Raw genomic sequence first — 13542 nt, 5'->3', positions numbered from 1 at the left:
CAAAGGTTTTAAATGCCCAGACTCATCTGACCTTGCCCCAACAATCAGCACCATGGGTTCTCCTAAGCAGTTGTCTAGAAAACTGAAACTGAAAATAGTTGACGCTCACAAAGCTGGAGAAGGCTATAAGAAGATAGCAAAGCGTTTTCAGATGTCAATATCCTCTGTTCGGAATGTAATTAAGAAATGGCAGTCATCAGGAACAGTGGAAGTTAAAGCAAGATCTGGAAGAGCAAGAAAAATATCAGACAAAACAGCTCGCAGGATTGTGAGAAAAACATTTCAAAACCCACGTTTGACTGCACGATCCCTCCAGAAAGATCTGGTAGACACTGGAGTTGTGGTACACTATTCCACTATAAAGAGATACTTGTACAAATATGGTCTTCATGGAAGAGTCATCAGAAGAAAACCTCTTCTACGTCCTCACCACAAAAATCATCGTTTGAACTTTGCAAATGAACATATAGACAAGCCTGATGCATTTTGGAAACAAGTTCTGTGAACCGATGAGGTTAAAATGGAACTTTTTGGCCGGAATGAGCAAAGGTACGTTTGGAGAAGAAGGGGCACAGAATTTAATGAAAAGAACCTCTGTCCAACTGTTAAGCATGGGGTTGGATCAATCATGCTTTGGGGTTGTGTTGCAGCCAGTGGCACAGAGAACATCTCACGAGTAGAAGGAAAAATGGATTCAATAAAATTTCAGCAAATTTTGGATGGTAACTTGATGCTATCTGTGAAAAAGCTGAACTTAAAGAGAGGATGGCTTCTACAAATGGATAATGATCCTAAACACACCTCGAAATCCACGGGGGATTACATCAAGAGGCGTAAACTGAAGGTTTTGCCATGGCCTTCACAATCTCCTGACCTCAACATAATTGAAAATCTATGGATAGACCTTAAAAGAGCAGTGCGTGACAGACAGCCCAGAAATCTCAAAGAACTGGAAGACTTTTGTAAGGAAGAATGGGCAAAGATACCTCAAACAAGAATTGAAAGACTCTTGGCTGGCTACAAAAAGCGTTTACAAGCTGTGATACTTGCCAAAGGGGGCAGTACAAGATATTAACTCTGCAGGGTGCCCAAACTTTTGCAGACGCCATTTTTTTGTTTTCTGTTATTTTGAAAGTGTAAATGATGGAAATAAAATCTAACTTTTGTTGACATATTATAAGGATGTCTAATCTGTAATGTGATGCCTTTTGGAGATTTTTCCATCTTTTCTTGGCTTCTTTATGCACATTAATACAAATTTTTAGCTGGGGTGCCCAAACTTTTGATCCCCACTGTATATACTTACCATTCCAAATACATGCTTACTTTTCAAGTCCCTTGTCTCTTTCGCATTTTGTGTAATTTTGCCCTGCCAACTGCTCTAGAAGGATCATTTGGTTAACATGTTGCCGTGTTCCCATGATGCCATACCCATTGTACTTATGTTGCCATTACTAAGGCATTGTGTAAGCAAAACTATTCCTCTCTAGAGCGTTGGGTGCACCACTAATCTGGTGCAAGTGCAGACAGTGCTCTAGTGGGGAATAGTTTTGGCAATGTAAGTGTTGGCATAGTATTGGCAATGTAAGTGTTGGTGGACTTTCATTGCCATTACTATGGCAACATGTAAATCCAATGATTCCCCATTGGAGCAGTGGTTATGCATGGATCGGTTGTAAGTGCTGAAAACATGCAGAGGTAATCCCAGTACTATATCAACTGCTAAAAAGTAGAAGTGAGGCCTGCTTGTCCATCCATGCTTTCCTTTGTCTGCATGCATATACTTCTGGGACATACTTTGGTAGTGATCTGGATATGGCTGTTACTGCAGTTTGGTGGTGTTCTCCATAGGGTGATCATATTTACCAGGATATGCTAAGCTAAGATCATAGCACCTTGTATCTCCTGTGGTCCCCACCAGAAAAGGGGCTTTTACCTATTAAGCATATATAAATAGGAGGGCAGAGATGGGAGGTGGGTACAGGACTCACAGGAAGAGCCGCAGAGAGATCGGCCAGACCTGCGCTCGTGTGTCCCTCCGCCGTTGGCCAGGGATCGTTTGGGTTTCCTGTTGGAAGGTGTGTGCCAATGAAGGAGATCGCTGTGCCAGTCTAGTCCCGGGATCCGGAGAGCAGCCCCTGCACCCAGGTACAGTCCTACATCCAGAAGTGAGCTCCCCTGTCCTGTCATCTCCCACCTACCTCCGGGCTGCCGCTGTGGGGGACAGTCCACCCAGAAGTGCATTGTGCAGTTAAATCCGCAGAATCCCAGGTGACATCAAGCTGTAAAGCAGCTTCAGTATCCACAGGAGGGATATCCTTTCCAGGCTGTACATCCATTCCACCTTAAAGGGGACCTCTGGCTGATTTCATCTTACATAACACACTGCGTATTTAAAATGCGCATCTGGTGAGTGTCCATTTTTACCACATTTTCTGCAGTTCACCAAATGGAATAATTGTTATATGGAGTATATCTTTGCCTGAACACAGGATTCTATCTCATGAGCACAGGATTGTTACTTCGTATTAAGGACAATATCATACTCACACTGGATGTTTATTTGATTGATTTATTTATTCATTTGAGTAACTCAAATTAATTTATTTATTTGATAATTTTTTTATTAATTGCACATTGCTATATTATTTATTACTTAGCTTATATGCCCTTGGCACTTTATATATCCTATTATCATTTGCATTATCATTGGTTGATTTTTCAGCGCAGCACTTCCTTATCACATATGCTTTTACCTATTGGCTGCTGATATTCTTGCACACCCGGCTCTAATAGATGTAATATTACCTGTGTCTACCTGACAAATCTGAATGTGAAACATGTCGAACTGCAACACCCTTGCTCCATATCCTGAAGAAGTATAGTATAGTAAAATTACATGATGCAATGGGACTAGTATATCCTGTGTTATTCAATATCTGCTAAGATGAACAATATAAAGTGGTGATATAATAACGGGCTTTGATTCAGAAGCATATTTTGAATCATGGAATATTGTGTATTTTTTAATTTATTGAATAAAATGTACGCTTTTATTTTACTTAGTGTTGGCACCTTAAAGTTCCATTTATACAACTATTTGTGAGTTGTACTAACAAGGGATGTGGTGTCTTGATCACCCATTAATCCAACATTATTGTGTCTGTTCATTTTGTATAGAGTAAGAGAGGGTTATAATCTATTAGTTTTGGTTTTTATTTTTATTTGTGTCCCATTAGGGAGATTTTCCTTAACGTCTTGTCCCACAGCCAAAGCAGGAAGTGAGAGGAAATCACTTGAAAGTGAGGGAATCCCAAGTTGTCACCAGGGTCACCAGAACTAATGGAAGAAGTTCCCTCTATTCTTGTTCTGGTGACAACCCAAAATTTGTGATTTTCTTTCACTTTCACTCTATTACTATTATTATACAGGATTTATACAGCGCCAACAGTTTGCGCAGCACTTTACAATATAAGGGAGACAGTACAATTACAATACATTTCAGTACAGAAGGAATGTGAGGGCCCTGCTCGTGGAGCTTACAATCTAAAGGAAGGGGGAGGTGATACAAAAGGTGATAGCTGCGGGGGATAATCTGGTGGAGGTGATTCAAGTACAGTTCTTAGGTGGAGGTGGGGTAGGCTTCCCTGAAGAAGTGACTTTTCAAAGATTGCCTAAAGGCAGACAGGATGGGGGCTGACCGGACACTCTAACGGGGACACAGCAATAAAAACCTGACCAATGCTCTAATTCCATTCTACTCTATTCAAAACGAAACAAATGTTTTGCCTCTAGGTATACCTTAAGGATTGATGAAAATGAGGGTGAAGATCTGCTTTTAGCTCGAAAACCTGAGTGAGCTGAATCTTGGAAATAATAAACTGGGAAAAACAGGATGCACAATACTGTAAACACTGACAGTTCCCACATGAGCACTGTAATATATTTTACAAAACATGCTGATATCATGTCATAAAACCAAAAACACATTTTTGCCACCTATGAATTGAAAACAAAGTTACCAAAACACATTTCTGATGTAGTATAGACATAAAGGCCTATATTTTCCAATACATAGCAAGCTACATGTCAGCAGACCCATTAACCTCTGCAAGTCTGTTTGCTTATATACAGTATAAAGCATACAGAAAGCCAAAGTGAGGAGATATCCCTTCTTAGGCCCTTTCAAACTGCATGATTCGTTGGTTTCAGGAGGAGATACCTGTCTCGTGAATGCCTGTTTTGTTTTTTCTTTCATTCCAAGGAGGATTGTACATTAAAATATTGCCAATACTACGTGTAAGTACAGTAAGTGTTTGGAACACAGTTGCAGCATAGTCCCAAAAACTTCAATGAATTCGGTTGGCAAGTCGCACCTCCTGCCAAGTAAAATTTGCTGCCCTGTGAAGCATCATGGCCACAGCATTATGAATGAACTTGTGTAGCTATTATGTTAATTTGTAGTCAGGTGGTCATGGGGCAAGAAAAGATATCAACCACCTGTTTTTACTACCACTTTGCCACCACATAGACCCCAAGGAAACCTGACAAGGGTTTTACACTTGCTTAAAGCGGAGTTCCAGCTGAAAAAAAAAATGTCAGCAGCTACAAAAACTGTAGCTGCTGACTCTTAAAATATAGCCACTTACCTGTCCCTCGGTCCAGCTGTGTTCTCACCACCGCTGGTTTCACTGTCCATCTTCTCTCACAGGTGCCGGCATCTTCAGCCTGGGTACCTGGCTGTGACAGCTTGCGGCTTCACAGCCGGGTGCCCACTGCACATGCACGAGAAGCGCTGTGCTTTGTGAATGGCTCAGTAGTCTTTTGGGACCTGTCATGTGTCCCAGAAGACTACGGGGAGGGAGGGGGAGGACAACTTCCGCTTCTGATTGCCTAAGCGATCACAGTGGAAGTGGGAGTTGATCCCTGTAAGAATTGGGTACCCCCTCCCCCTTGCTCCCCAAAGGTGCCAATCCTTAATGGGTAGTGGGGGACAAAGGCTTAAAGTGGAACTTCCCTTTTTGGGTGGAGCTCCGCTTTAATGCAGAACCCCAGTCAAAATTGTTATTTTTCCATGCAGTGGGGCTGTGTCCGCACTGTATTGGTTAACTGCTCATTTTGTCTAGGGGCTCAGGGAAAATCTTACCCTGTCCTCTGATCCTCTGGGAAACCGCTCTCCCCCATGTCCAGCGGTGGACTTTTCCTGTCATCCTCATGTCCAGAACCAGTCTATGAGTGTGATGATGTCAAGAACAGCCCATTCAGAAGACTGCTAGCGAGCGGGGGGGGGGGGGGCAGGAGTGGTGGATACAGGTCTTGTGCTCAGGGGATTGGCAGATTAGGTAAATATATCTCTGCTTACCAAACCCCTAGACATTCTATGCATTAAGGTAAAAAAATCTTCTGCATGCAGCTCCCCCCTCAGCCTCCCTAATACCCACCTGAGCCCAATCTCAATCCAGGCAATGTGCACAAGAGCGGAGGCTATCTCTGTTCTCTCCCTCCTCATTGGCACAGCAGCAGGAGCCATTGATTGCTATCAATCACAGCCAGTGAAGAGGGAGTGGGACAGGGCCAAGCCACGCTCTGTGTGTCTTATAGACACACAGAATCAGCTCAGGAGCAAAACTGCAGGTGTGCCACCACAGGAAGCAGATTCCTGTGGTGGCACACCAAGAAGAAGAGGAGCCAGGATCACTAGTTGGAGACACAAAAAATAGAGGATCGCAGCTGCTCTATGCAAAAGCACTGCACAGAGCAAGTAAGTATAATATGTTTGTTATTTTTTAAAAAATAAAAAAATATATTTTTACAGTCACTTTAATTCTTACATTTATCAACAAGTAAAAAAAATATGAGAGCTTTATATTTTCACCTGCACATAATACTGACCTAAGTAAATCTAAAGCCAAACTTTTTTTGTTTAAGAGCTGTGAAGCGTTAAGACACCTGTCCAGGGGCGGACTGAGAACTCATGGGGCCCCTGTGTCCTTGCCCAAACTCAAAAAAGCCTATGAAAAAGGTACCAAGGACATCTCATGGGGCCCCCTACTGACCCCGGGCCCTCGGGTAGTGCCCGAGTTTCCAAATGGTCAGTCCGCCCCTGCATCTGTCTGATTACATGCTGTATGTGTCTCAGGGCCATTGACATTTTCGATTTCTCCTGGTGACCACTGTCACCAAACAGCAAATGTAAAAATGTAGAAAAATCCAAAATTCTAAGTTGTCACCAGAACAGCAAAAAAGGACAGCCTATGAATGGGGACACCTGCTTTGCTGCAAAAGGTACATAAGGGCATTTTCCTCATTTTCTGTTATGTCTAAAGGGCAGAAAATGAAGGAAATTCTGCACAATGAGACTTGGATGGTAAAATATAATTAACAGAGGGTTTTAATTATTTTCCACTCTATCCAAGATGGGAAAAAATATTGGCTATAGATATGCTTCAAATAATAAAACCAGATACAAAATTTTCTGAAAATAACCATCTTATAAAATTCCGAGCAGACTTCATAATTATGTTTATAACAAATAGCGTATGTTTAGCACAACTAAATTAGCATTTTTTTAAAACTCGTATTTTATTTTGCTAAAGCAGATCATCATTGCTCTTTGCACTGTCTTATTAAATAAGTTGGTATATATGTATATTTATATATATTACTGCTCCCGGCGGGGAAGGAACATTTATAATGATGTTTTTCTGTGCTTGACAATACTTTAGCAGTAGCATTATCTAAAAATAGAACTCTGATAATGTGTTGTAGATTAGGAAATGCCACAAAATGAACATGATTAATGCACATTTAAAAGCTGCTATGTTTTAAAGCTGCATAATGTGCAGAAAATTCAGGAAAAGACAGGTAAAGACCATGGAAGGCAGAGACTGTCGCTGTGGGAAATGTCACTGTAACAATGTGTACACATCTGCTGTAAATAAGTGACGTAAATGGTATTTTCTGAAAACTAGAAGAGGGAACAAGCAATATGACAAATACACTACCAAGGAATAGATTTATTTATTTTTTTAATATTTCTAAAGTTTCAGTTCAATAAAAAAAAACAAAAAAAATAAAACATAACTGTGTTTAGCATCAGCAAATAACATATTAAAGCTGAACCTTAGGGAAAAAAACAGTTTTTGGACATTTGCTATGTAAAATTAAATTTACCCTAATGATGGGTGTCTTCTGTACGGATGATGCTATGTTAAACAAAACTATTAATTTCATGTATCCCAAACACTAAGAGCTGAACTTCCAGTGCTGAAAGTGACAACTCTCTAGTACAGTGAATGATAGAGGGTCACTCACCTTCCTCTCCCCTTGTTCATTCATAAAATGTCTTGTATTCCTTTCACAGGATACAAGGTGAGGGGAGAGGAGGGATGGCTGAACGTCATGACCCCCCCTAGCCTGGATATTAGAAAATGTTCTGTAATAGAGATGAAAATATCTATGAGGAAGCTATCCTGGTAAATATAGTATGTCAGGACATGTGTGTCCATGTAATAATAATTTAAAAGTTATTTTACTGTTTTTTCACTAGAGAGGAATATTATATACAGTATGTCATACATTTTTATTTGGAAAAAATGTAATTTTGCCCTGATATTTGAGCATTAGAATCTGATAGTGCTGTTTTTTTAATTTTTATACCTGTGGACTTATTTGGGCATCTAAACAGTAATTTGCATATACTATCTTCGGCAGTTTCCATCCTGCCCAGTTTGAAGGTATATAAATTACATACAGTTATGCTCAAAATTTTGCATACCCTGGCAGAAACTGTGAAATTTTGGCATTGATATTGAAAATATGTGTGTCCATGTAGTGTTCCACACCCACTTAATCCATTACCTTGTTAGGCAGGACTTTCTACAGTTCTTTTCTGATCCCCATGGCTCAGTATCTAGCCTAGTCAGTGCTTCCACGTAAGCGCTAACAAACGCATTGACTATTTATACACTGACACTAATTGCAATTTAAAAAGCCACAGATGTGGGATATTAACCACTAATCTACACCTCCTCCCTTGGCCAACTCATACACTCTCACGGCTTCAACTACCTCTATGCCGACGACACACAAATCTATCTCTCAACCCCCCACCTCACCCCCTCGGTCTCCGCCCTAATCACACACCTGTTGAGCGACATATCAGACTGGATGTCGCTCCACTTCCTTAAACTGAACCTCTCCAAAACCGAGTTTCTTGTCTTCCCTCCAGCCCGGACACCACCCCCCATTGACTTCTCCATCATGTCCAACAACGCCACCATCAAACCCGCCCCGCAGGCCAGAGTACTTGGTGTCATTTTGGACTCCAACCTATCCTTCCAGCCCCAAGTCCACTCTTTAACAAACTCGTGCAGACTCCACCTCCGCAACATCGCCAAAATCCGCACGTTCCTAACTCCAGAAACCACTAAACAGCTCATCCACTCCCTCATCATATCACGACTCAACTACTGCAACTCCCTCCTCACTGGCCTGCCTCGCCGCTGGCTATCCCCGCTTCAGTCCATCCTGAATACGGCTGCCAGACTCATTCACCTTTCCAACCGCTCCGTTTCCGCCACCCCCCTCTGCCAAACCCTCCACTGGCTTCCGATTGCGCAACGGATCAAATTCAAAATCCTAACACTGACGTACAAAGCTGTCCACCATACTGCCCCGAACTACATCACTGACCTAATATCCAAGTACCGCCCAGCACACACACTCCGCTCCTCACAAGACCTCCTTCTCTCTAGTTCCCTGGTCTCCTCCTCCCATGCCCGCCTCCAGGACTTCTCCAGGGTGTCACCCATCCTCTGGAACTCCCTGCCCCAACCCATCAGATTATCACCTACTCTCCTCTCCTTTAGGCGCACCCTGAAAACCCATCTCTTCAGGGAAGCCTACCCCGCCCTTTGCTAACTTGCCGACCTCCTCCACTCTTCCTACCACTCCATCCCCCACAGCTATCTCCTCCTGTGCCACCATCCCCTCCCTCCTAGATTGTAAGCTCGAAAGAGCAGGGCCCTCGATCCCCTCATGTTTTGCATTGTATTGGTATTGTTCTGTCACATGTTCTGTTCCCCTCTGTAATGTACAGCGCTGAGCGAACTATTGGCGCTTTATAAATACTGTATAATAATAATAATTGGCATTTTAACCCGTGTGTGTCACCTTGTGTGTCTGTACCAAAGCCAAACATTCCAGGGTATGTAAACATTTGATCATGGCCATTTGGGTGATTTCTGTTATCATGATTTGAAAAGGAGCCAAACAACTATTTGATAATAAATGGCTTCATATGATCATAATCCTTCAATAAAAGAGCATGATCAGTCATATTTTCAATTTCAATGCAAAATGTCACAATTTCTGCCAGGGTATGCAAACGTTTGAGCACAACTGTATACTGTTTTGTGAAATTCTGTTGATTATTGAAGACGTTTTCCTCCAGCATTTCATACTAACAATTTGCACAGTGCATTCACCTATATCAAGCCTGGGTTGGATTACTAATACCTTTCACAGACTTGCCAACCACAGCCAGAGGGAGCCCACCATGACATGGTTCACTGAGGAGCAGAGTCTAAGGAAGGGGCAGTAGCACAGTATAACATACCATGGTCCCAAGGGACTGGAGACTGTGCGGCATACAGGAATCCCAAGGAACAGGTTACTGCTCAACATATAGGATTTCTAGGGATAGATAAGCAGAATTCAAAGCAGAATTGCCAGAGACAAGGTACCATAGACAAAAATTACTATGGACAGGTGAGCAGAGTGGTACACTTCATGTCACGCTTTAGAATATTAGGGAACATGCGGCTCTCCACTTTCTACCACAACACAGAGCTGAGTGGCTGAGCAGCCTAATTTTTGTCATTTTGGTGATGGCTGAGGGTCCTTACCTGACCTAACACAGGGAAAAAACCTGGGGAGGGGGACTTTCATTAGGTGACTGAGGAGAAAGTGAAAGGTAAGTACATGCAGCAGAATCCTGCTTAGCAGTAACTTAATTCCTTTTCCCTACATGGGCTAGGGACAGGTTTACTTTACATTGACAGTTGAGGCAATGCACTGCTTTAAAAGGTAACTCTGAAGCCACGAAATGATTTGATCATATCTTAATCTAACACCTTATGAATGGTTCCAGTCATATACACTATATTACCAAAAGTATTGGGACACCCCTCCAAATCATGGATTTAGGAGTTCCAATCACCTCCATGGCCACAGGTGTGTAAAATCAAGCACCCAGGCATGCAGACTGCTTCTGCAAACATTTGTGAAAGAATGGGTCACTCTCAGGAGCTCAGTGAATTCAAGTGTGGTACCATGATAGGTTGCCACCTGTGCAATAAGTCCATCTGTGAAATTTGCTTGCTACTAAATATTCCACAGTCAACTGCTAGTGGTATTATAACAAAGTGGAAGCAACTGGGAAAGTGTCAGATGCAGTGGTGTAAAGCACGCCGCTACTGGACTCTAGAGCAGTTGAGATATGTTCTCAGGAATGACGAATCACGCTTCTCTGTCTGGCAATCCGATGGACATGTCTGGTTTTGATGGTTGCCAGGAGAACAGTACTTTCCTGACTGCATTGTGCCAAGCAGGGGCGGACTGACCATTTGGAAACTCGGGCACTGGGTCAGTAGGGGGCCCCATGAGATGCCCTTGGTACCTTTTTCATATGCTTTTTTGAGTTTGGGCAAGGACGCAGGAGCCCCATGATCCCCTATTGCCCGGGGCCCCATGAGTTGTCAGTCCGCCCCTGGTGCCAAGTGTAAAGTTTGGTGGAGGGGGGATTTTGGTGTGGGTTGTTTTTCAGGAGTTGGGCTTGGCCCCTTAGTTCCAGTGAAGGGAACACTTAAGGTATCAGAATACCAAGACATTTTGGACAATTTCATGCTCCTAACTTTTTGGGAACAGTTTGGGGATGGCCCCTTCCTGTTCCAACATGACTGCGCACCAGTGCACAAAGCAAGGTCCATAAAGACAAATGATGAGCGAGTTTGGGGTGGAGGAACGTGACTGGCCTGCAGAGAGCCCTGACCTCAACCCCATAGAACACTTTTGGGATGAATTAGAGTAGAGACTGGAAGCCGGGCCTTCTTTTCTGACATCGGTGCCTGACCTTCTGGAAGAATGGTCAAACCTTCCCATAGACACCCTCCTAAACCTTGTGGACAGCCTTCCCAGAAGAGTTGAAGCTGTTATAGCTGCAAAGGGCGGGGCCAACTCAATAATGAACTCTACGGACTAAGACTGGGATGCCATTAAAGTTCATGTGTGTGTAAAGGTAGGCATCCCAATACTTTTGGCAATATAATGTAAATTAGTTCATGATAGGTAAACAATCTAATTCTAATCATATGTTGTAAAAAAAATAATTTGTAGAACATTTTCAAACTAAATAATGAGATTAAAATTAAAATTTTAACCCAAGTATGCTACACAGATAAACTACGGATAATATACTAAAATTGTGTTATATGTTTCCAGGGGCCCAGTATAGACCAACAGGTAACAGAATCCAGCCTTGGTGACAGAAATACTACAGCTGGCTTCAGCACACAAGGTTTGTGTCATTCTGCTGCTAAATCTATTTTTATGTATTAATGTATGTATATGACTACATGTGATACATTTGCTGAATGATTTTTTTGTTTTACCCAATTCAAAGCTATTCATATTTTCAGATTTTTGGTCTACTGCACAATTCTGTTTTAGAAATACATTTCACATGTATAGTGTGTTATTGGTTAGAAAATAAAAAATTCAACATTTGTCCTTGGACAAGAGTTTTTAACACAATGGCATTACTATGACATTGATTTTGTAGCAAAACAAATATTTAATCGTCTGGAATATCTTTTATTAATCACTTTGGAGGGATGAACAATTGACAGAGAGATGAGAGGGAATGGACAAAGCTAAAACTGCATAAAACAGAAGTAATTTTTTTTATATAAGAGCCCAGGTTAGTCTCCCATTAAAGTGATTCTAAATGTACTTTTTTTTGTGTGTGTAAAATAACAAACATGTCATACTTACCTGTGCAGTGGTTTTGCACAGAGCAGCTTGCATCCTCCTCTTCTCGGGTCCCCCACAGGCTCTCCTGGCTCCTCCTATCTGTCGGGTGCCCCCACAGCATGCAGCTTGCTATGAGGGCACCCGCTGCTCCATGTGTCCATTCACACAAGTAGACCCCTCTCTCTCCTCATTGACAGACTCGCTGTGATTGACAGCAGTGGGAGCCAATGATTCCCACTTGCTGTCTCAGCCAATGAGGAGGCAGAGACCCAGGACAGCCGAGGCTGTTATTCACATCACTAGATCGCGATGAGGCTCAAGTAAGTATTGAGCGGGCTGGGGGAGCTGCTGAACATAGAAGGTTTTTTACCTTCATGCATAGAATGCATGAAGGTAAAAAAAAAACCTTTACAATCGCTTCAAATACAGGTGAAACTCGAAAATTATAATATCGTGCAAAAGTTAATTTATTTCAGTAATGCAACTTAAAAGGTGAAACTAATATATAAGATAGACTCATTACATGCAAAGCAAGATAGTTAAAGCCGTGATTTGTCATAATTGTGATGATTATGGCTTACAGCTCATGAAAACCCCAAATCCACAATCTCAGAAAATTAGAATATTGTGAAAAGGTGCAATATTCTAGGCTCAAAGTGTGCCACTCTAATCAGCTAATTAAGCCATAACACCTGCAAAAGGTTCCTGAGCCTTTAAATGGTCTATCAGTCTTTTTCAGTAGGAATCACAATCATGGGAAAGACTGCTGACCTGACAGTTGTGCAGAAAACCATCATTGACACCCTCCATAAGGAGGGAAAGCCTCAAAAGGTAATTGCAAAAGAAGTTGGATGTTCCCAAAGTGCCGTATCAAAGCACATTAATAGAAAGTTATGTGGAAGGGAAAAGTGTGGAAGAAAAAGGTGCACAAGCAGCAGGGATGACCGCAGCCTGGAGAGGATTGTCAGGAAAAGGCCATTCAAAAGTGTTGGGGACTTTCACAAGGAATGGACTGAGACTGGAGTCAACGCATCAAGAGCCACTGCACACAGACGGATCCTGGACATGGGCTTCAATTGTCGTATTCCTCTTGTCAAGCCTGAACAACAACCAACATCAGAAGCATCTTACCTGGGCTAAAGAAAAACAGACCTGGTCCAAAGTCCTCTTTTCTGATGAGAGAAACTTTTGCATCTCTTTTGGAAACCAAGGACCCAGTGTATGGAGGAAGAATGGAGAGGCACACACTGCAAGATGCTTGAAGTCCAGTGTGAAGTTCCCACAGTCTGTGTTGATTTGGGGAGCCATGTCATCTGCTGGTGTTTGTCCACTGTGTTTCATTAAGTCCAGGGTCAACACAGCTGTCTACCAGGAGATTTTGGAGCACTTCATGCTTCCTTCCGCAGACAAGCTTTATGGGGATGCTGACTTCATTTTCCAGCCGGACTTGGCACCTGCCCATTACTGCCAAAAGCACCAAAACCTGGTTCAATGACCATGGGATTACTG

At 42.3% G+C, this 13542-nt stretch overlaps 1 protein-coding gene across 1 annotated transcript in view; it reads left to right on the top strand.

Moving 5' to 3' along the window:
• Positions 1 to 13542, top strand: part of ENTREP2 (endosomal transmembrane epsin interactor 2) — a 1018721-nt gene that overhangs the window by 933515 nt on the left and 71664 nt on the right. The window contains exon 8 of the mRNA XM_089652451.1: positions 11503 to 11578. Within this exon, the coding sequence (XP_089508577.1) occupies positions 11503 to 11578 (76 nt within the window). The remainder of the gene's footprint in view (positions 1 to 11502; positions 11579 to 13542) is intronic.

Source organism: Staurois parvus, unplaced genomic scaffold, assembly GCF_062004578.1.
Source record: "Staurois parvus isolate SC_StPar_1 unplaced genomic scaffold, SC_StPar_1.0 ptg000682l, whole genome shotgun sequence".
NCBI classification, from domain to species: Eukaryota; Metazoa; Chordata; class Amphibia; order Anura; family Ranidae; genus Staurois; species Staurois parvus.
This window is presented reverse-complemented; position numbering and strand designations above follow the sequence as displayed.